A 24,984-nucleotide genomic window follows, 5' to 3' on the forward strand; every position below is an offset into this window, starting at 1 on the left:
AGAAACATAGTGGGAAGGATGCAAAGCCAGTGTGTTGAAACACACAAATCCAAAATACATGTGTGCAGATAAGATCTAAAAATATATTTTAGAAAAATATACTTGGAGTGAAAATTGTATTCATTTGCACTTTATTAAAAATATATTTTAGGTTTATTTTAACTGTGTGCTGGAAATGATTATTGTAACAATGCATGGAAAGTATACTTTGAAAATACATTATAGTATACAATAGTATTTTGTACAAAGTATAGCTAAGTATTATACTAGTATAGCATTTTTTATTATTTTTTTCACCAGGGTCATGTTGTTTCAATCCTGTATATTTCTATTTTTCTGTGTGACACAAAATAATTTATTTTGAAGCATGTAGAAAGAACACTGAACTCCACTGACCGTAAGAACAAAAGAAAAAAAAACATAGAGGAATAGTTTGGAACGACATTAGGGCGAAATATCTTTAATTGTGTTCATTCAAATAAAATGTGTTTGCACACAAACATTTGCAAATGAATTAAAGACACAATAAAAAGAACATTTTCACTTATGGCAATAAGACAGACAAAGCATGTATGATGTAAAACTGAATGTGACACAAACATATTTTTATGTACTGTATAGTTTTATTCCTCAGAGTATGTGTTCCGTTATTGGATAAATATCCATGTTCTTGGATATACTACTCCGGGTCACATGTGCTCTCTGTATTTGGTAAACAGACGTATCAAATTGCGCTTCCTAGAAATACTGGAGTCCCCTCACTACATGCCTCTCTCTTTCTTTTTTTCTTCTCTTTCTCTCACTTATAATAAAAAGCACATTCCCCATTTGATTTCATTTCAGAAATTGCAGTTAACAAATGTAAATCCATAATGAAGTTCATAATTCTCAGTACTCCCACAAACATATATGACACATGTACACGTAAACAAACATACATGGCCATGTGCACATGTACCTTATGCAAGTGCAGACATGCAGTACCATCTGTCCTGTTTTCATTTCCTCTATTCCCTCACTCTATCACAGGGAACTTCATCCATGTTGCGTAACACTCCTTTTTGTGTTGTGGTAAATAAGGTGTCCAAATGTGGTATGTGTGGCAGAGCATGACTCAACAGCAAGGCCTGCTGCCCTGAGGTCAACAACTCTGTCTTGCCTGCCATCAGTTTAGGCTCAGAAACAATATACAGGAAAGACTGGTCTTTGCTGTCAATCATAATTTAGCTTAATTTCTGAAGTACTTTAGCAGCTGTTATTTCATTCCTGAAGTAGGACCCAGATATCTGAGACCATTTTGAAAGTGGGTTTTATTGGATTTTGACCTCAAAATAAATAACGTTTTAGGGTTTTAAAAAGTTAATTATTAGTTCAAATTAATCAGAAATATACTTCTAGGTCGCCAGTCTAATAAGTAACTGTGTGACATTGAGCATGTAAACTGCTTTGTACAGAAGGTGTTGCCTGCTCTTTTGAAAATTCTCAAATATGAAATTCAGATTATATTTTTTATTATATTTCATTCATATATATTAGTGATGTTATTCTTAAGTAAAGCTAAAACTATTAAAAATAAAGCTTAAATAAAATAAAATGTAAATATTAGATGAAAAACTTAGGCTAAATGAAAATTAGAAATGTTGCCTGGGCAATTAACTGAAATACAGTAAGTTTAATGCGATTTATTAAAAATTCTATAATCCTATATTAATAATACTAATATAACACGGTTATATATTTTATAATAAAAACTTTTTTTTTGCATTAGAAAAATGTAAAATAGAAACACTTCACTTTTGGGTCTTCACTTTAGTGATTTACTAGTTTAATATAAGCCAGGAAAATGAGATGTCACTTGCCATATCTATTGATCTAAAGATGTCAGTCTTGGGCAATATCAATATCCTGCATGGTGTTTTGAATTATCTCTGAATTAACAGAACTATAATCTCTGGGTATTAATTAACCTAATCTCGCTGCAAATCACAGTGGTTTCTAGTGCCTCCTTATCACTGAGAAAGAATTTGTGTGCAGTATTTGACAAGACGGAGACGGAGAGACAAAGGGTAATAGTGGCCATATCAATATAAGCCCCTGTATCAGTGTGTTGAAGGCTAAAAGTTGCTGACATTTGACAATCAACTGGAGTTTAAACTCTGTTCTGTCCAGCAGTGATCTTCCTCTGCTTTTTCTTCTTAGTCTCTTTAGTTTGTATGTTTCAGTCTGAAATGTGTCGCATAATTCCCCAGCCCTCTTCTCCCTCCACACATTATAACTTGTAGTTGTGTGCCCTTGAGCATTTTGCACTCTTCATTCACATATCATATAGCAAACTGATAAGACAGGAAAGTCTCAATCGAAATGGCTGTGTGTTTCTTCCTCAGGCCTTGTGCTGAACGTGCCAATCACTCATGTGGATTTGACATGGTTATCTGTCCACTGTCTCGCTGATTTAAAGGAGGAGATTGGGTCAGTCCAGATGAGATTAGTGCATTCAAACATACATTCACACAGTATGTACAGACCAGTTCACACAAGTGTAGATTGAAGGACATTTCTGAATTCTTTTAGACAACACCATTAACTACTTTCAGATGGTTAATAAAATATTTTCTTTGTTTTTTATGGCAGGTATAATTTATGGGGACAAAAGAAGCAAAAGCATTAAAGTCATGCATGACATTCAGAATATTTGTATGTCTATTTCATTTGTCTTCAGTATTTGTCACCTCATTTGCAAATAGTTTAAAAACATTTTTTCTTTAAACAGGTTTCAGCTTAAAACAAGAAGGAAAACATGATATAATGTCAGTTAGAAACTACTGTGATGTACTGTTGTGAAAACAACTCTCCTCGTCACATTCAGTGAGCTTCATTGCATGAGTTAGAGATGAAGAGATAGGAGTAAACAGTCTGTGTCAAACTTAAAGAATGAATGCTGAACATGGCCAAATGAATTTCATCTCATTATCAAAACAAATGTCATATTGAGCTGGTCTGTGAAAGCTGCTTTGATAGCTGCACCCTTGTACGACACAGCTGACCGGTGTTTGTAAGATGTTATTTAACGGTTGAGTTTGACCCAATGCCCTGCTTCCTCTCACTGAGCAAATGAATGAAAAAAGAGACCATCATGAGGGCCGCGTGTGGCTCTGTGTACACGTGTGTGTGAAGCTGTGAGTGTGTGCGCGTATGAGAGCCATTAAGATATCAAGCTATAGCCCATTTATCTATGCCAGCACAGCTGTGCCAACACAGTCCTAGCGTCTTCTTGTCCACTTTGATTCACACAATAATGAATGATGAGTTACATTGGCAAAAACGTCCCATTTATCTCAACTGCTCTTGTTTTTCTGTCAATATCTCTTGATTGCTTGAGAGTGAACAAAATTTATGACCACTGTTACACTCTGTATATATCTCAAAGAAATGCACTTTGACCAACTAAGACAATTCATATACAGGACTAAAATGTTCGTTTCTTTATGGATGCTGAAAACATTGCCTTCATTGGCAGTAAATGGAGATAATCAGGCAACAAGAGACATCCTGTCTATTAAGGTGTCTGGTCGATTTTGAAGGCAGCACAGATTCGCTGCACGTTTTAGTGTTTTGATCTTATGACTCGTTTTCTGTTGAGAAATAAGCATTGTAATCACTAATAAATATTTGCTTGGTTATGTATTAAGCTGGCATGAATTTGCTCTAGATGATCATTAGACATGACATTGAGGCCTGTCTAAAACTGGTGAGAAGGTACAGTTCATTCAGTACCAACCCTTAGTTTGTGACAATGAATGCAGTCCTTTCATTGAAAAGAGGACATGAAGATAACTATGTGGTATAGTGTTGGCTTGATTAATCATTCATACATACATGCACCCTGGCAGGCACTAGGCATTTATATAATTATATGCAGTGTGTGAATTATAAAGTGATTTTTGGGGTTGACTGACTGTTTAAATGGAATCTTTTTATTAATTATCCATCCATTCTCCAAACTGCTTATCCACTGGGGTTTTATAGGCCTATAGGTTATATTATATATTATTAGGGGGTTTTATATTATATTATTCATGTTATTAATCTATTAATACACACGTAATTTGTGTGTGTTTTCATGTTTAATGGGAACTTTCTATAGACATAATGATTTTGATGAACTGTATATTCTATCTAAAATCTATCTAAAACGTTCTGCATTTCTTCATTTTCAAAAATCATTACTTAGCTATTATTTTTAAGCTGTTTCCCTCATGGAGACCAAAATTCTGGATATTGCCATCTTTGTGGGGAAATTTTGTCCCCATAATTTAGGGTTTGCCAGGATACACACACACACACACACACACACACACACACACACACACACACACACACACACACATAAATATAATTCTTTTTTTATTTATTTTTTTGTTACTTTTTGTTTTTGTGTCAATACGTGGAATGTTTTGCAGACATATTATGCACTGCGCTCTTGCCGTTGCTATGGTTACATATCCAGGCAAACGCGACTTGATCTGTAGGCCGGGTCTGTTTTGTGGCAGGTGGTGAAAGTAGGCTACGGGCACTTTCTAACTTCTGTACTAAAACGTTTGAAAATCTTGTTGAAACGTGTAAATACACTAAAATAGCATTTGTACAAAAAAAATAACGTGAGAAAGCAGTAGCCTAGCCTATAAATATAATTGTGCAATATTTTCAGCAGGCTTTTTTTAAACACTGAGAGGTTTACAATGAAGCGATAGGGTAACAATGAAATCATATATTGGTAGGTTCAGGAAGTTCATATTTCTTACCGTGATATTCAACAGCTTGTCAGGGGTTCATGAGGGAGGCGTGCAGTAGACTTAAAAAACAAGAGCTGTGACGCGACGTGGGAGGAAGGGAAGGGGAGGGGAGGGGAGAAGGCGAGACGGTACTTATGGAGGCGGTTTGACATATGGAGTAAATACTACAGGCTGAGGAGGCGCTTGGACCGCTGGTGCTTTGGACATCGCTGGAGACGCGAATTGGCTTGCCAGCGCGCCGACACTCATCTATCCAAAGCCGTTTAGTCCGATGTACTTCTTGTATTAAGAACGAGGAAGCAACCGGCATTTTATAGGTAACTTACAGGAAATAAAAGGAGAAAACTGTGAATTGTTTTTCGGCCTCTTTGGCGCGGTGTTTTTAAAACGACAGATTACACCCTGGATAAGCTTCATCACGGACTCAACGAACGGACACATGATAGTTGCGAGTGGAGGATTACTGTAGTTTTTGTCACGCCCGATATTGTGTTCATTTTTGACGCTCGGAAAGGACGTTTTACCGTTTTAATGACACTGACAGTGCCTTCTTTTTGATTGTAACGTTATTTGATTGACCTTTACTGCAGTAGCCCATCTTGCTCCTTGTTACTTTGCCACTACGCAATAAATCCTGACACATGATTTAGAGCAATCTCAGGTAGATAAGAAAATATAGATAAAGTGATCATAGTAGCATATTTTGCTCGAGATAGTATTCAGGCTGTTTATGTCTATATTCGCTATCTGAGATCTGACCAGCGGTACACGTCAAGCGCTGCTCTAGCATCACCGCTCAACATCGAGGACTGATCATTACCAACATGACGGATGGACCGAGACAAAGAGGGAGCGCAGCGCCGAGCACCGGTGAGGATGGAGCAGCAGACGCCGGCAAAGCAGCGGGAGAGTCATCGGTGGCGTTGAAAAAGGAGATTGGTCTCGTCAGTGCCTGTGGCATTATTGTCGGTGAGTGTTAATATGTTTCTATGTATTGTCATGTGGGTGGATGTGTTTTAAACGGATGCATGGTCAGTCGTGCACGGTGCACAGCTTGATTGGATAATGCTGAATGAGAGTCTCAGTCCTATGAAATGGAAAAAGAGGTCATTTAAATCTGGAAAAACAAAAATAGTTAAAAATATGTGTGCCTACTATATATGAAAATATATGATTACAGTGGCGTGTGGTGGTGTTCTGAAATGAGGAGACAAAGTCTTTTTTTATGTTTGCATTTTTTCCAGAATGATAACTAAAGGCACAATTAAAACAATATATTTTATTTGTGAACTGATGTTCAGCTGTTCTATTTAATAGTCAACTTATTTTCATCACTTATCAAGCTCGGTAAACACTGATCACAGACAGCTTACCTTTCATTTCACCAAAGCTGATTGCTCACTAAAATATACCTACAGTCTTCATGTTTTCAGTCCATTTCAAGTTTGATTTTGACATGACATAAAGCGGTGTATCTAAATGGCTGAGTTGTTTAGGCTACTTACTTTTTAATTCCCATTAAACGACATCATTTTTTTCAATCAATCAAACCGTTTCGTGAACGCGCACGAAAACAAGAGCAAGATTTATCGCACAAACCAATCATATCCAACCATATCCAATCAGCATGGTGAAGGCCTGGCAGTGCCTCCTCTCACCACAATTCATTCTCAATTACCTCTCACCAAACCCACAGCATGCTTTGGGGGTCTGTTAAAACTCAATGGGCTCAGGGGAGGCAAGAGAGACTCGGACTCCTGCTGTAACTTTACCTGTGGGTGTTGCTGTTTGACAGTGTTGCTTTCGAAAAACTAGTGATTTATGCACTTTTTAATGTAACATTTTGTAATATTTGTGTTGTTTTATTTTTCATCTAATTTTTTGAGGAGGCACTGCTTCCCTTGCCTCCTCGGAGGAAACGCCCCTGGTTATATACGCTTATGTCTGTTGTTCTGTTGATTAGTGGTCCGTAAAGGGTTTTTCTAATGGTCGATATGATATAATGTTGATTTTAGAGATAAACCAATATCGTTTTGGCCTATAGGCCTATTTAAGATGAGTAATGGTTTATAAACAATGTTGTTGTTGTTATAAAATATTCATTCACATTATGTTTTAATTGTTGTTGTCTAAAGATTATTTAGTTATCGTTGTGATGATAATGATCTGTAAAATAATCAATTTTACAGCAATTATTTTACCTAAATATTTACTACTAAATAATAACTATTGGAAAATAGAAAATGTGCATTATCTATTAACAAGGCTGTCAGCAGATTTGGAAACTGTATCAGTCGATTATTTTGGTCTAGCAAACAAAAATGTATCCGTCTAGCAAACTGCAAAGCAGCCATGCGCTCGTGGTTTTTTTCACAATAGTTTAAAATACATAAGCTAAGCAAGAATAAAAAATGCACGTGCCTTGACCAAGTTAAACTGGTGTTTTGGTCTTTTTTGTCTATTATTTTCACTTCTGGTTTTATAAAGAAAGAAATCAGGGCAAAAGGACTTCGAGTAGATAGCAGAGACACAGCAAATATAAGAGGAAGTGAAGAGAGGAAACGTGACTTAACCTTTGTCAGTTTATTGAATATTTCACAGGGTGGTTTTCATTTATTGCTTTAGGCAGCATTAAGCTTTAAAATTATATTTAATGTAATAATGAGAGTTAAGGAAAAGTAAAACACACCCAAGATAATCCCAGCCCACATTTTAACTGCAGCTATATGATAATCCTCTTCAGCAACCTTGATCAGGTCAGGTCACACATTCACATGCTCTCAGTTGCCTCACGTGAACATTATTATCAGGTGATTGTCGCTTCGGATCGCTCAAAGCTTTCCTCAAGCCTTTGAACTTCATTAGATTTATCAGAATACTTTATAACTTCTGCCACTCTCATCTTTATCAACCCCTTTTCTGGAACCCTTTGTGAGCTGGAAATGAAGCATGGACCTGAAAGTGAACTTTCTGTGGTTTTGACTTGCGTAGCTCCATTTTTTTTATGTTGAATTTTTGGATTATGGTCTCTGGTAATCAGTAGGGATTGTTAGAATGGAAACGGGTGCCAGGAACCTAGTTTTAGTAGAGTAAAGGCTGACAGATCATCTGAATGTGCATTTACAATAGAAGGAGATAGTAAGATGATGCAGATAAAAAGCAAAAACTGGCCTCAGATGTTATCAAGAGATGCTCATGGATTGATTGAAGAACATCATATATTAAGCTGGCTACAAAGTATTTCAAAGTTTGATGTGAGCCAAAATAGATGTAACCAGTTAGCAGCTCAATATTTAATTGCATTCCATTATTCTTTCTCAGACAGGTTTTTGATCTGATACAGTCATGTATTAAAATTTAGTGATTGGTTAATACTCCAGTAAGATGATTAAAATTCAAGTGAAAATGTATGATGTATGTATTGATGTAGAACTGAAAACTGCAAGAGGTAAATATCCATAGACCTTCATTAGCTGAAAGCTAAACCTGTGTTTTTAGTATGGTTTTTTAATGGTCATAAAAAAAGAAACATGTTAAACATTTAGCCTAATTTTAGAAACTTTTTGTAAATCTATCCACTTTGATTGTACAAAAAGTCTGGGCTGCATAACAGTTGAACCCATTTTATTTGATGAAAGGAGACATTGTTTTGTGTACATGGCATGCTTCATTAACCCAAACTCTGATTTATTTATGTGAATTTGTAAAAGGGAAACATCTGGTTATCAAGGCTACAGACCCACAGAAACCATTTGATCAATGGAGGCATGAAAGAAAATCAATAGGACAGTTTAAAGAGATTCGCCTCAGCAAACATATAGCAGTAATAAATAGAAGTACAAGTGAATTTAATATCACTGAGCAATAAATGAGTCATGTCTTTGCACAATGACTGACATGATAGGCTGATAGCAAAGAGTGAACTGACTTTGAGGTAAGTCAGTTCACTGCGGCCACTTTGGCACCACCCTGTGCAGCTGTATTCGATGTTGGCAATAGGTGCTATCTATCTACTTAAATGGTGTTAGACCTAAATCCTGAATAAAGGTGTGGTCACATTAACAAAATGTAATGGGCAAAAAAAGTCCATTGTCTATTGTGAATAGTGTAGCAATAAGCACAGCTCACAAAGAAGTCACTTTTAAACGTTCTGTTTGCAACGAATGAACAAACTCGCGTGACCAACGTGAAACCATTCGCAAATCTGTGTGGGGAAATATTTCAGCCCCATGCGAAATTGTGCAGATTGCGTGGGTTCCTATTGAAACCACTGTATTTTGCCAGCAAAAATTAGTCAAACAAAAGTAAATGTGGTTGCATCTTAATGTGTCAATTCTGACAACAATCCTATCAAAAATTTCCCTCTTTTTTTTAATCACTCTACAAATGTTGTACAGCTAATGTGCAATGCAGTAAAAAAAAAACAGACAATGCCTTATCTAAAAGCTAACTGGCTTTGAATTGAAAGGCGGGACTTTTCTGTAGCCTTTCCATCTATGTGTTTGACAAAGATTAGCACAGATTAGATAAATGTGTGTAGATTGACAAACTAGAATGTTAAATCAGGGATTGCTGCTGTGTTGTCTGTGATGTTTGTGCTGTGAACACACAAAAGGGAAGCAAGAGGATGCAGTATGAAAAGGAAATCCATCTGGATTTTTTCCTCTGTAGTCAGCAAGACCTCTCAGTCTGTGCGCAATAATCTATCAGTATCTTACAGCGTAAAACCTGTTGATGTTCATAATTCCCTGCTGGTTTCCTTATAGTCAATTCATACACAAGCTGGCTGAAACCAGATCAATCCCTACATGCTTTGGCAATACTAAAAGATACCTTTGATTGTATGAAGTTGTGTAACTTGTACTTTGAGGTCATGGGACATGCTGAAGTTTGTGATAATCATATCTTGACAGGACTTTTTCAAAGCAGAGATTTAGGGAGAGGAGTGAAGTGGGAGAACAGTGTTTACAGTGGCAATGTTGTACAGACATTTGTATCCAAAGTTATTCACAGAACATAATTGCAGTGACAATCTGACAGGAAAATCTGGACTAGTTGACTTACTGATGGGAACAGATGTAATTGGGCAGAAACTCCGGCTCAAGCATTGTTTACCTGAATTTGCATATGCATCAGTTTGTGTCAAAAGTCCAGATATGAAGCACAATCAGAGAAGATAAAAGAATAAACCACATTTACATGTGCAGAACTGGTAGTCACTCCACAATCTGCCTCCCACTTGTACAAGATCACATACTAGTTCAGCATTTTCTGCTTCAGAAAGCCTTTAACCTTTGTCCAGTTTGCCTAAATCACACAAGTGTCTTCCTCCATGGAGGAGCCTTGATCCAGCTTGGTTAGATTTGACATCCCTCTGGGTTTTTGAGATCTTAACATCTTTGTTGTAAAAATGGTGGTTTACGAGTTATGGATGGGTTCGTTGGTATTGTCTGAATTAATGGGGACATGACCTAATACGTGTGCTAAAATCAACCATGGTTACAAATAATTGCAACAATGGCTTAGATAAGTAAAATTAGATTTGAGAAAAATTCACACCTGGTTTGATATTTTTGTATTGAATACAACGAAATTCAGACATTTTACATGTGTAACATAAATGTCCAAATACTTTTTTTGGGCCAATATGTGAATCACAAACACACATAGACCTGTATCACACAGTGGTGCACTATACTGCATGGATGGCAAATGGCAAATACACACTCCCCCATATATTTGCTGTGTGTACTCACTCCATTAGTCATGCTGAATACTAACTTAGCAAATGTGAATTGCTCTCACCACCTGCTTTCTCTCTCTCGGTTCTTCTTTTTCTGCCACACTGACATTTTAATTTCCGTTTGAATCTGTCCTGCTTTTTCTTAATTAAATCTAAAATCTCTTTAAATCCTTTACTCAGGATAAAGTCTGTTTCCTTAATTTCATTTTAAATTGGAGCACTTTAGTAGATTCATTCAGACATTGATTGAAGGCTTATATGATGCATTGTTGTGACAGCTCCACCTCCTTTTTCACACACAATCCTTCTCTTTTTCTGTTCTGCTTTCTACATTAATTCACAATTCTAATACCCAACCTCTCTGTTTTCTCTTTTGCAGGTAACATCATCGGCTCTGGAATCTTTGTCAGTCCAAAGGGAGTGTTGGAAAATGCCAGTTCAGTGGGCCTGGCTCTCATCGTATGGATCGTCACAGGCGTTATAACAGCGATTGGAGCACTCTGCTACGCTGAGCTGGGCGTCACAATCCCCAAATCTGGAGGCGACTACTCTTATGTCAAGGACATCTTCGGAGGACTGGCAGGGTGAGGTTTTCAGCCACACATTGGTTTTAAAAATACTTCCAGAGAATAGACTGCTTATCAATGAAAATCCATATTATTTCTAAAAGTAGATGACTTAATTATTGGTAATGCAGAACTTAGTGTGGTGGGATGTTTTAACATGAATGTATCTCGGTGTCCCTGTAAGTCAGCAATTCAACAAACCAGAAGAAAATAATGGAATAACAACATTTCTCGCTCCACAGGAATCCTATTTTTTTTTTTCTGTCAAAACACCTGTAATCTCATGTCAACAGTCTACTGTGACAGTAAACACCATTACCCTTGATTGTGTGGTCACATGGTACAATCCACTTTCCATATTAAGAAACTATCCTTCTGTGTATACATTTGTGGTACATTTGCATCAGTTGAAACATTCCTTTCCTTGTAAAGAACATGCCAATTGTACACATTTGAAGTATCATCATCAGTGGTACATCTCTGCTCAGTGAATGTTGCATTGCACGTCAGCACACGTACAACATACTCTGACCTCACAAAATACATTATGAAATTATTATGAAAATGAATAAAGAAAAATAATACTAAAAAATAACATTAAACAGTAAAATGTTTAGTATTCAGTTAAAGTTATAATAACACATTGCTGCTGTCTGGTGAAGTAGTTGTAGCTGTGATTTAACATTTCTTAATCCACCAATAGGTACTCAGCAGCAGTCAATCAAATCTTTTAGCACTGGCTTTGCTTGCATTTTAACAACCTTTGCTTAGCACAGTGACTGCTCTAATGAATAATACTGCCAGAGAACAACCATTAGCTGGTCATTCCCTCATGCCTCTATCTCACTCCAAACAAATGATGGCAATAAATGATCTTGTATACACAAATTGAGTCCATCCTTAGAATAAAGACTGTTATATGCAAATAACACAATGCGTATCACTAGCTAAAAGGAACTATGGTATTGACATGATACTTTGTGTTTTTGGAGATGAAATATAGTTATCAAAATACCACGGTATTACCATCTATTGAGCACTTTTTGTTGGAAGCATTATAACTTTTTTGAACGTTTGTATGCTACAGGTTTCTGCGGTTGTGGATTGCTGTGTTGGTGATCTATCCTACTAACCAGGCAGTTATCGCTCTTACCTTCTCCAACTACGTCCTGCAGCCTCTGTTCCCCACCTGCTTCCCCCCAGAGAGTGGTCTGCGTCTGCTTGCTGCCATCTGCTTGTGTGAGTACCAGAAGGAAAAACAGAGATATCATTGTCTTATCGTTTAGGGATTTTTGCTACTGTCATCATGCATATTTAGATGACCATTGATATTGTTACAAGTCCTCCCCATATATATGCCCAACCAAAAAAAAAAAAGTTGCAGACATATCATGGCCATATTCCAGGATGACAAGATCTTGTATTGACAATGCAAGAGTTGAGTTGTAAAGTCTCCTCCAGCAGACAGGCACAAAACTATTTTAAGGTTATCTGAATGTTTTGAACACTCCTCATAAGATGAAAAAAAAAAACTGTATATATTTTACATACATTGTAGACTGTTTTATGCTGTTTACCTCACAGATGCTATAACAACTTACACAATCACTGTTTCCACATCTGCTTGTGATTCACTTCTGAACACTTGTATATTTTAGACATTTTTCTCTGAGCATGCACAAATTGTTGCTGGGAATGGATACTTCATTACAGCCTTTTATGTTTGACCGTAAGGGCAAATCACGCTCAAGTGAAAGAACCTTGAAGGCCAGATCTAGAGAGACAGTGTTTTGGGACTGATGTGTGATTGAAGAAGACCAAGGGGTCATACCCTGGGAGAAAGAACAAAAAGGTTGTGGGAAAATGTGTGGAAGACAGAAAAGGATGAGAGTAAAAAAGAGAGGGATATGTGAAGATGGATGGAATGATATTTTTCATGGCGTCAAGAAGCCTTGAGCGTGGGCTTTCTGCAAACTTCACGCTGGAGCTACAAATACTGCAAGCTGTATGTAGACAGGCAAACAACAGAGACCCTAAGAAAAAAGAGAGAGGTCAAGAAGAGAAGATATTAGGTGATATCTCAACTTGTTTTGATATTGCAACTGTAAAGTTTCAGTTTAAATGCAACCTTAATAGTGATTTAGTTTAATAATTAGATAATTTTTTTTCTTTTTATGGAAAAAATCTGACCCAGAATTAGCTACTTAACTGTAACCAGTACTAGCTCTTTGAACATTTCGCAGGGTTACAGAGCTGAGCCAGCATTCATTGTGTGCTTTTAATACTCTAAAATTTGACTGTATCAAGACCAAAATGTTCTGATTAGCTGAAGTTGAGGGTTGTTTTTTTAACTAAACAGATGTTCTCAAGCAGCTCTAAAGCTTTTTTTTGCTTCTTCTTTAGCTTTGCTTTTGTTTTGTTTAGAGATCTGCAGGAAGTAAGTGAAAGGGCAAAAGTGGACACTATGGCACAGTTTTAAATGATGTCCCTGTTCTTGTACTCAACTCTTTTGTACCCTTTATGTCTTTTCTTCTAAAACCACTACAGCAATTCTGAGAAAAGTTTGTTTGTAAGAGTGTGCATGGCTCTGTTTCAGAACCTAATTTGTTGCCAAACGGTTGTCAGAATAACTGCTGCCATTTAAGATACCTTCTCATGGCCAAATACTGGCAGCATTGCATGTACATTTTTCAGAAAAGACAATCTCATAAGGTATTAGTTATGTCCCAAGTTGCGTACTATACACTATGCACTTACTCTGTGCACTATGTACTCTACCATCTACTGTTATTTGGTCATCCAGCATCAGAGTCTGATAGCCTTCTGCTAATTTAGGAAAGTTACGACAGTTGATTGTATTAAGTGACCAACATTTCAAACATTTGTTTTTTTTCGGTGATCATCGGGTTATTTTAAGCGCACTTTTTCTTTTCTGCACTTTTCTGTGTAAACACACTAACACCATTTATACTATAAAATTGCATAGAATAGTGCATGCATTGAAAGTATGCAAATTGGGACTTACTGTATTGTGAAAACTTAAAGTCCCCATGAAATCAAAATTGACCCTATTTACTTTGTTAGCGCATATTACTAGTCTTGTGGTGAACAATTAATCCGTGCAAGAAAATATTTAAAAAAAATTTTTTTTACCATGGTAATCTTTAATCAAAATCTGAAAATGCCCCTCCCCTCTGCATTGGAGGACCTTCTCTGATGACGTAGGTTTGAGGAATTGGTTTGGGCAACGCTTAACCACTCCCCTCAAACCGTTAGTCTGCTATGAGCAGAGATGGAGAGGAGGAGCGCTAGAGTAAAACCCTGCCCTCTGTTCAATATTCCTTTTCACTGGGAAATACGTCATAACACTGGAGAAAAGTCGTTTGCAACTTCCGGTTCACGGGGACTTTAAAGAAAAAAAGTGATACGTGAGAAAATTGTTGATTTATTAATATAATTTATACAATTTTGTAAATTACTGAATAGGTTAAATCAGAAAAAACTAAAATTGCATTTGCTCCATTTTAATTAATTATGCTGCCTATGCAAGCAGTAAAGCGCAAAACAGAATCCACCACGTTTTAGAACAGATCCCATGTTTAACAGACTGTTGAATGTTAGAAAAAAAAATAGTTTAGCACATGATTCTACTTGCATAAAGTCTTAAGATATCAAGGAGATAAAATGGAATGTTAAATGAGTAACTGACCTCTGTGTGCGTGACCGCCACTGTAATCAGCTTATTGTAGTAAGATTCCTGTTGTCATAGTAATGTTTTCTGCATTCTTGCATTAGCATGGTGTACTATGTAGATTTCACTACCTGCTTATTTTTCCATTCCAAAGTAGTTTCACAAACACCACCCTCTAAGACGTCCTTAGAAACGACTGGGCTGAGTTAGAAACATGTCATTGCTCTGTACAGCGAGGCAGTTCCCTTTTCTACACAGAGATAAGACATTTTAAGACATGTTGTGTTTGGTTTTTACTGCTTTCTCTTCAAATTATTTGACAGGATGTCAGCTTGCACTGTCGGACTATTTGATTTCGCCCCAAATAGTAATTACCATGGATTTTGTGTAACAAAATACCTTACCCCGCCTAATATCACTTGACTTGCATTTTATTGTTGTGACTATGCTGCTGCACCTCTAAGTAGTTTCATTCTAAATGAGTGCCAAGAACTCTTGCTGAGTTTGGCCACTGCACATCGACATTCTCAAATCACACCCAGTTCACACTAGTTTTATATGTAATTGCTCTTTAATTTAACCGTCTGTTGAGGTGAGTGATTTGATTTGCTGCTTGTCTACAAGTACACATAGTATTTGAATGAAACGGGATAAAGCTGAGCCCCGAAGTGCACATCACGAGGCGGCATTTTTGCATGTCTTGCAAGTTCTCAAAAGTGCATGAGTCAAGACTCAAAGTTTACTTGCATGTCCCTCTGATTTTATGACCAAATATGTCTGTCACATGCCATCAGACAACTGTGTGCATGTGACTATGAGCGTTATTTAGCACATTGACTTTTTCAACATTGGTTTTCTAAGTTAAAATGTATATGAATGTATAAAAAAATTTGTTTCACATGCTCTAACTGGTTACAGTGTTATTTTTTTTAAAAATCTTGTAGCTTTTTGTTGTTCATTTAAATAATTCTCCAGTCTGTCAAATGATTGCTTAAAAGTACAAATATCCCATGTAATCTTTCAAATCATATGAGGTCAAAAAAAAAAATATCACGGCCTGTCAATGCTTGAAATTTTCCTGTAGCATTTTGCTGGCAATGCCACATTAGATTCGAATAGAGAATATCCATACTGAGTTGCTTTGAATAAAAACATCTGACAGATCAACAAATATAAAGGCAAAATATCATATCCTATTATAATTCGTCTGTGCTGACTTTTTAAACCTAATTTCACCTGCCTATCTGTTTCAGATGTTGCAGCACATTCAAATGTTTATATGTATAGAATAGGTTCACCTGAAGGCCTATTTAGAGCTTGTCATTTGTGTGTCTGATTAATTCCTCATATCTGAAAGCATTATTTTATAATCCTTTGGCATACTAGACTGTTCAAACAGCAGGGAGCCATTAATCTCACTAACGGCTCATAGTGTGTGTATTGTGTGTAACCAGCCCTGTAACCTCAATGTCTGTGTGTTTCAGTGCTGCTGACTTGGGTGAATTGTGCCAGCGTGCGCTGGGCAACACGGGTACAGGATGTCTTCACTGCAGGGAAACTTCTGGCCCTCATTCTCATCATCATCATGGGTTTTGTGCAAATCTGCAAGGGTGAGTACCATATGTCTATGTATGTGTGTGCATGCTATGTATTATTGGTTATTCAAGGAGGTCTGTGCTAAATAAAGCTGTGTGTGTGTGTGTGGGGCTACGTGCAGTGTTTGTTCTTGTCCATGCATTTGTAGAAGTCTGCATGCGTGACTCCCCGTCCTCCTGTGCGCTTCTCTAGTAGCTACGTAAAATCTTCAGAAAAACTGAAAGCACAGCACTTCCTCTCTTTGCCTTGTTGTCTCAGCAGAAGTCACTGGGTTCAGACCCTCTAATAAAGAATAACACAGATAATGCAGTTTTCACAGCTGCTGAGTCAGAGAGGATTAAATAATGATCACACTGCCGACGGCCTGTTAGCTCAGACACTGACCTGATAATATGAGAGTGACAGATGTGATTCCATCATGCAGAAGATTTAAAAAAGACTGGATTTGGGTTTGTTGGCATTGGCTGCTCTTTAATGTGAGGTCTTCAGGGTCATGTATGCTCTCAAAGAGAGTTTAGAGAGAACATGTGACCCAAAGACCTGACCCTAGAATTGTGGTATTAATACTATGGCTTAGGGAGCAAAAAGACTGTAGGTTCAGGAAATCCAGTCAAAACCAGTTTACGGTGGTAGTTGTATTTTGGAACATGGTAGCTGGTCTCTAACTGGTTCAGGCTGTCTTTGGTGGATTACTAGCTGGTGGGAATCTGCCAAAGATTGTAGCCAATTGGATCTAATGCCCCTTGCTGGAAAAATCATATTATTTTTGTCCAAGATGGTCTACCAGTTTCACAAGGGTTCTACCAACTCAATCCAGCTGGGTTTAGCTGGATTTTCATAAACTTACTACTGTTTGTTATTAAGATCACAATGCCATTTTGGTCCTTGACCAGGGAACTTTACCATCAGTTGCTCAAAAGAAGCTGTGTTTGCGATTACTGTACTTTAAGCTGCTTTGAGTGAAAGCATTTGCTAAAGGTTAACTAACTAGCTAATAAACAAGAGGCATTTCATAACAATTTTCCCTTTGATGTTTGATAACTATTGTACACTTTTTTCCCTTCTCCAGGCGAATATTACTGGTTGGAGCCGGCCAATGCTTTCGAGCCGTTTCAAGACTATGATGTTGGTCTGATTGCTCTGGCATTTCTACAGGGGTCCTTCGCCTACGGTGGCTGGAATTTCCTCAATTATGTCACAGAGGAACTCGTCGACCCCTATGTGTAAGCCAGTTTTCATCTAAAGAGCTCACAGTAATTCAATACTGTGTTCTCAGTATTTAATTAGTATTAATTGTTATTAGTGTAAATTAAATGTACATTTATAATATCCAGCAAACAACCACATAAAGGATCAATAGTCCGAATGGTCTGCAATATGTCAAACTGCACAAGTATAAAGAGCCAAAAGAATCACTGCATAATTTTACACAATGCTCTGAGGAGGCAACTGGAATCTGCCTCAGACTGACTGAAAAGTAGTATATGTAGTTGGTTGGCTAAAATAATGCAATGTACTACTTCTGACTGAACACTTCTTTCCCTCTTTCTTGTTTTTATATTTTTCCACACAGAAACCTCCCCCGTGCTATCTTCATCTCCATTCCCCTCGTGACTTTTGTGTATGTTTTTGCTAACATTGCCTACGTCACTGCCATGAGCCCTCAGGAGCTGCTGGCTTCTAATGCTGTAGCTGTGGTGAGTGTTCATTCATAGCCGTCCGACATTTCAGGACTGCAAACAGACTGATTGTTTTGCTTTATGGAGGAGATTCTTTGACATATCTAACCAAGTATCAATATTTAAAGTTCTTTAAATGATACTTGGATTGAGCTCTTGATGCCTGCCTGTGTACCATTCAAATAGATATATCAGACTCCAGAATCTTCTGCATTCAGTTCTAAAGACTTTCTTTAATGAAACAGCACAGATTTTATGGACATGATAATGCATGTTTTCGATCAACGTCCTCTTTTCCTCTGCTTGTCTCTCCTTTCTCTCCTTCACCACTCTGTTGCTCTCTCCCAGACGTTTGGTGAGAAGCTGTTAGGAGTGATGTCATGGATCATGCCCATCTCTGTGGCCTTGTCCACATTTGGGGGGGTCAACGGCTCCCTCTTCACCTCCTCTCGGTCAGTCCCTCCCTCCATCCATCCATCCATCCATCCATCCATCCATCCATCATTTATACACAAGACTCATCTATCTGTCTATCTATCTGTCTATCTATCTATCTATCTATCTATCTATCTATCTATCTATCTATCTATCTATCTATCTATCTATCTATCTATCTATCTATCTATCTATCTATCTATCTATCTATCTATCTATCTATCTATCTATCTATCTATCTATCTATCTATCTATCTATCCATGTATCTTTGTATCTATCTATCTATCTATCTATCTATCTATCTATCTATCTATCTATCTATCTATCTATCTATCTATCTATCTATCTATCTATCTATCTATCTATCTATCTATCTATCTATCTATCTATCTATCTATCTATCTATCTATCTATCTATCGTTTGTTCATTGTATCGTTCTGTCTATCGTTCTGTCTGTCTGTGTCTTCACATATTCCCCTCTACTGAATATAATGGCATTGTAAAAAACAGTATTCCTGGATTGTCCTCATGTTGTTTAGGTTGTTCTTCGCGGGTGCACGTGAAGGCCATCTCCCTAGTCTGTTAGCTATGATTCATGTGAAGCGCTGCACCCCAATTCCAGCTCTGCTCTTCACTGTGAGTATCATATATACAGTATATATACCTCTCTCTCTCTTTAAGTGCATCTTTATAACTCACTCTTATATTTGTTGCACATCATTTAATTCTGCTGGACAGTTGCTGAATTTAAAACTGACTTGTTCTTTTGTTGATTTTATGGCCTGCATTCTTCTGTAGTCCCAGTATGAATGGTCTTTATGATAATGTGATATGATATCAGACAGTTCTTATACATATACCAAAAATCTCTCTCTTGCTTTCCCGCAGTGCATCTCAACAATTCTGATGCTGTGCACCAGTGACATGTACACACTCATAAACTATGTGGGTTTCATAAACTACCTCTTCTATGGTGTCACTGTTGCCGGGCAGATTGTGCTTCGGATTAAACAACCAGATATGCACCGGCCAATTAAAGTAAGTCCCAAGAATTACTGAAACCCAGTGTTAAATTTTATGTTATGTTGAACAGAAGTATTTTATGCTAATTAAATTATTAAAAAACATTACCTTACAGTATGAAAAAAAAATCAATGATCTCGGTAGTAGTTGACTTTTTACTGGTAATTTGCCATCTGTTATATATCCAGTATTCTGTTCAGCAAATGTATTTATATTTTGCTATAACCTTTGAATCATGATTAGTCCAGGCGTTTTAGGAAAAAAGGTTGAACAAATTGCAACAGAATCAAACTCAACTGATTTTGTATCCTCCATATGTCCTGAGTAAGGAAAAAAAAAGCCCCGAAGAATCCCATTAGGGGAAAGTTCAGAAAAAGACCCAAATATATCCTATTCATACGCCTATTCATTCTTTTTCTTACGTGAATAGGGTAAAAGATTTAACCTTTAGATATCACCATGAAAATGACTGAGTTGATTACTTAAATCAAGACAAACAAAAAATGTATTACAAGTTTTTTTAAATTGTTTGTTAACATGGACAAACGGTGCATAATCTAATTACAGATGTGCTAATTTGTATAAATACCACTACAGATCTAAACATTGGGTATAGCCAGATGAAAATGTCTTGTTGAATCTTGTTGACAAATAACAGTAAAATACTTAATGTTAAGGTCTGAAAGGAACCCATTTAGGCTAACCATGAACATTAATACATAGAGGCAGGAAGAAGTACTTTAGAAACCAGCCTTTATTCATTATTAAGAGAGGTGGTTTGGGTCTGAGTCCGTGGGACTGTTTCTGGGGGACGAGTCTGAGGGAAGAACAGGAGACAATGGTAAGGAGAATGCAGAAGACAAAAGGTAAGTTAAATAATAAGTAAATCCCCAGAAACAGTCCCACGGACCCATCCACAAACCCCATATCTGCAATAATAATTAATAAAGCCTGGTTTAAAGTACTTCTTCCTGCCTCTATGTATTAATGCTCATGGTTAGCCTAAATGGGTTCCATTCAGACCTTAATATTAAGTATTTTACTGTTATTTGTCAACAAGATTCAACAAGACATTTTCACCTGGCTATACCCAATGTTTAGACCTGTTGTGGTATTTATGCAAATTAGCACATCTGTAATTAGATTATGCACCGTTTGTCCATGTTAACAAACAATTTAAAAAAACTTGGAATACATTTTTTGTTTGTCTTGATGCAAGTAATCAACTCAGTAATTTTCATGGTGATATCTAAAGGTTAAATCTTTTACCCTATTCACGTGAGATAGGATATATTTGGGTCTTTTTCGGAACTTTCCCCTAATGGGATTCTTCGGGGCTTTTTTTTCCTTACTCGGGACATATGGAGGATACAAAATCAGTTGAGTTTGATTCTGTTGCAATTTGTTCACGGTTGACCCCCATTTTGGCTTAAAACGCCTGGACTAGATGTGCTTGTCCGGTCCTAAGTACTCCCTACATACCTCCCATAGAAGCTGAAAACTTAAGATACATTTTTACTTCTGGCTGCTAACCTTACTTCTCCAACTCACAGATCAGTCTGGTGTGGCCTGTCATCTACCTGCTGTTCTGGGCCTTCCTGCTGATCTTCTCTCTGTACTCGGAGCCTGTGGTGTGTGGCATTGGCTTGGCCATCATGCTTACTGGTGTCCCTGTCTATTTCTTGGGCGTGTACTGGGAAAACAAGCCCCAGTGTTTCAATACATTTGTTGGTAAGTGGAATAAAGTTCACAGATATGTGGGGCTTAATGATGATTATATTATATTATATTATATTATATTATATTATATTATATTATATTATATTATATTATATTATATTATATTATATTATATTATATTATATTATATTATATTATATTATATATTTACACTACTAATCAAAAGTTTGGTAAAGAAATTAATACTTACTATGGCATATGGCATAATATGGCATATGGTATATAAATTTTAACAGTACAAATCGACACATTACTCAATGTGGGATATTGATTGCAAGAGTCTGGACAGGATTCACAGTTACGCTTTTAGTAAGAAAGAATTATTCTCTTTATGTTCTCAGACAAGATGACATACCTAGGTCAGAAGTTTTGTGTAGTGGTCTACCCAATGGAGGAAGAGAAGAAAAACGAAGAGCCTGGAGATGAGATCGAAATGAAGGAACAGTCGGTTCCACTGTCAGCAGGAGATGAGGAGACACCGAAATCAGCTGACTGCTAAACAGACACATGGAGACACACTCATTCTCTCACATACGTGAGACTTATTCAGATAGACACTGGAAATCAAACTCAGATTTTTTTCACATACCACTATATTTTGCCTTTTCATAAAGAGGGGGTTGCACTGGAGTGCAAGTGGCTAAGCTCAGGAGAGAGAAATGAACAAAGACTAGCTGCTCCACAGGTCATGTGGTTCTGCTGTAGTGGTCTTAGAAAATGTTCTACATTCTCTCTAGTTGCTAGTCTCTCAGCAGCCGCTTTCTACTCCATCGACTGTGCAAAAGAATTAAAACACTAAAATGAGAGATTACATAAAGCCCTAAAGGGTCTGCATTTTTAAAGAACTTTTCAAAACATTCTTTTCTATGGGAAACACAGGGAATCAGAATTCCATTCTGTAAATTACAGTTTATGATAAAAATGCCAAACTACATCACGGCTTACCCTGATAGGGCAGGGTTAATTGTATTTATTTATTTATTACTGAGTACATTCTAATGTTCTAATTCTTACCCCCTCTTTATTTTTCTTTTTTTCAGTTCAGGTCTCTGTCATAACAGAAAATAGTTTTTTTATAAGCCAAAGCTGTATTTTAATTTGACATTTTCTCATTTTTAAGTGTATTTCATCAAACCAAAACACTCAGAAGCATTTCTTTTTTTATATATTGATATTTTTGATTGTCTTATTCTAATCATATTCCGTTGTTATTATACAATTATTAGTATTCTTTTCTCTTTCCTAAAGGAAAGCTCTGGGACCTTTTTTTTTTAATCATCATATTTTTAAGGCATATATTTAAGAACCAATTGTTGTGGTTCAGAGTAGTTTTCTTCCAGGTTACTCTGGTCCTGATACAATTCAAGCTCTTTAATTTACCTTAACTTTTATGTAAACTGTATAAAGTTATTATCGCTGTTAAAGAGTATTTTGCTTTCTGATATTTTTGAAGATAAAAGGTGTTTTATGAAACTTAAAGAGGCCCAAGTGTTGCAGCAGTATATTCATTCCGTGTGGACTTTAGATAATACGGCTCACAATGACATTGGATTTACAGCCACAGTCATAAATTCACTTTCCCACAGTTTAATTATTACAAAAGTTTATACACAGATGCAGATTCAAAATGACAGAGAGGGTTGGTTATATGGAGAGAAAAAAAAAGTGGCGCATATCTAGTGTTTGTGACGTAGCTGAAAGCCTGTGAGAATGTACTAGTTCTATAGTTTTGGTTCTGTCATTTATTATGTGAATATTCAAAAACTTGAAATCAGTTATGTCAGAAGAGCTTGTTAAATCAGTGATGTAATGCACAATATATCATAATTGTGTAGATGTTAATGTAGGTGCAATACGAGGGACTAGAATCAATCAATCAAGCTATATATGATAATAAACCTATGATTTATTATATAGTCTGAATGATTACATTAATATACTAAATAATTAAACTACACACCAAAATGAAACAAGCCTTAAAGATAATTCATTTTCTTTTAAAAATAAATTAAACATTAAAATGTGTAAGTAAATGACATGCTCAGTTCAAGAATACATGATTAAAGTGTTCAGTATGTATGTATGCCACTTGTCCATACAAACATACAAGGCTTTTTAGTGGTCACAGGGTCTGTTCATTGTGCCTCTGTGTTGATGTCACACCTATACCCACTTGTGAAGACTATGGAAAGTGCCAGTTGTTCTTTGTTGTATTTTTGTTTTAGTTTTTTAGATTTTTTTTGCAGATCTGTAATGTATAGGTGCTGTATAAAAAGCAATATAATATATAGATCACAGTGTAAGTCATAGCACATCCATTTTGCATGAGCTTAACCCCCCACATTCCTTAGAGACTATAGTATCAAATCTATAACCTTCGCACTTACACAATAAACACTGCCTTTGGTTCCACTGTCCTAGTCAAGCGGCGGCGATACCTGTCATTATCATCAATGAATCAAAGACTGACTGCGCAAACTTTGATCATTGTATGTATCGAGCGTCTTTGGTTCTAGTAATGCTGCTCCTGAGCTGTGCCTCAGTATCCAGCACTGCCTGCTGTGTGATAAACACAATGTATATTTTATATGGAACATGCGACTTTGATTGTGCTGAAATAGAAATATTTCGTATCCACACACACACATTCAAATCATACATGCGATACCAAAAGCCATGCAAAATGATTTCTGTTCATTTTCACGTAGGTATTTGATTGTCACCATCAGTAACAAATGATTGATGTCAATATTTTGAATGTCCTTGTCACAACTATATAAATCAACAAGACAATGACTTTTATAGATTATATTAAGATATGTACAGTCTAAAACGATTTAAAATAAATAAATCATCACGTTCAAATTGCCGCTTACACATAACTGGGGGTGAACGGTTTGTACCAGAGTCTTCTTGTTTACTGTAGGTTTTGTATTTGTTTGAAAAGTGTGTATTACAAGATGAATAAATCTATATGCTGAACCAAGGAAGACTTGTGCTTTTCTTGGCTAAAAAAAAAAAAAAAAAAACCGTGCAGCACTGCCACCTGTAGGCAGATTATGATTCAACGCTGTCACATCTGTAAGAATTTAAAAGGATTTTCAACTCCGTTTGCTGGTGATGTATTGATTCAGCACATGGGTTCATATTACAGTTTTTCTCAATCACTTTGGCTAATTATTATCTAAACTGTGCAATTGTCACAACTTTATTCCAAGTCTGAAAAATGGAGTAACTCACCCAAAACATTTCATTTATGCTTCAAAAACCTAGTAATTGTGTGAGTAAATTGGCCAAAATGAAACATTTTTTATTTCATACATTTCATATTAGCCGTACTAGTCAAAATGTTTAGATGTTTCTTGGCAGTCAACCCTGGAAATGTTTGCCAAACGGCACTTTTTACATAGATTTCAACAACAGGTAAAAATTTATTAGAAAAGGCCAATACCGAAATACACAGAAAAAAAATATGGCAATTTTTATGTATACAGTACTTTTTTTTGTAGCAAATTGATTCATGTATACAGAAAACATTCCATGTCATAGATATTTATGGAATATACATGTACGTCTAAAGGATTTTGAGAACTGAATGGATAATTTTGCATGTGATGGCTCACATGTGATGTTTATTAGTTATGAAGAATTTGACAATTTCACTGAAAAGCCATGTGCAATTAGTTATTTTACTAATAGCAAGAAATGAGCACACT

The 24,984-nt window shown here is 36.5% G+C and overlaps 1 protein-coding gene across 1 annotated transcript; it reads left to right on the top strand.

The window, feature by feature from the left end:
- Nucleotides 1–4,893: 4,893 nt before the first annotated feature.
- slc7a8a (solute carrier family 7 member 8a) lies at nt 4,894–24,252 on the top strand. Its single transcript, XM_081392502.1, has 11 exons — nt 4,894–5,762; nt 10,916–11,120; nt 12,190–12,341; nt 16,278–16,403; nt 17,459–17,612; nt 17,963–18,086; nt 18,417–18,520; nt 19,045–19,141; nt 19,394–19,543; nt 21,082–21,259; nt 21,610–24,252. The coding sequence occupies exons 1-11, from the start codon at nt 5,618–5,620 to the stop codon at nt 21,765–21,767; spliced, it is 1,593 nt and encodes a 530-aa protein (XP_081248628.1). The 5' UTR covers nt 4,894–5,617; the 3' UTR covers nt 21,768–24,252.
- Nucleotides 24,253–24,984: the final 732 nt, after the last annotated feature.

Source organism: Scardinius erythrophthalmus (genome assembly GCF_964197995.2).
Source record: "Scardinius erythrophthalmus genome assembly, chromosome: 2".
Taxonomy (NCBI): Eukaryota; Metazoa; Chordata; class Actinopteri; order Cypriniformes; family Leuciscidae; genus Scardinius; species Scardinius erythrophthalmus.

Excerpts from the sequence above, each read along its gene's own strand:
- slc7a8a (XM_081392502.1), top strand. The coding sequence starts at position 5,618 with ATGACGGATGGACCGAGACAAAGAGGGAGCGCAGCGCCGAGCACCGGT. Across the intron at positions 5,763-10,915 it reads TGCCTGTGGCATTATTGTCG|GTAACATCATCGGCTCTGGA; the intron begins GTGAGTGTTAAT and ends TCTCTTTTGCAG. Across the intron at positions 12,342-16,277 it reads GCTTGCTGCCATCTGCTTGT|TGCTGCTGACTTGGGTGAAT; the intron begins GTGAGTACCAGA and ends TGTGTGTTTCAG.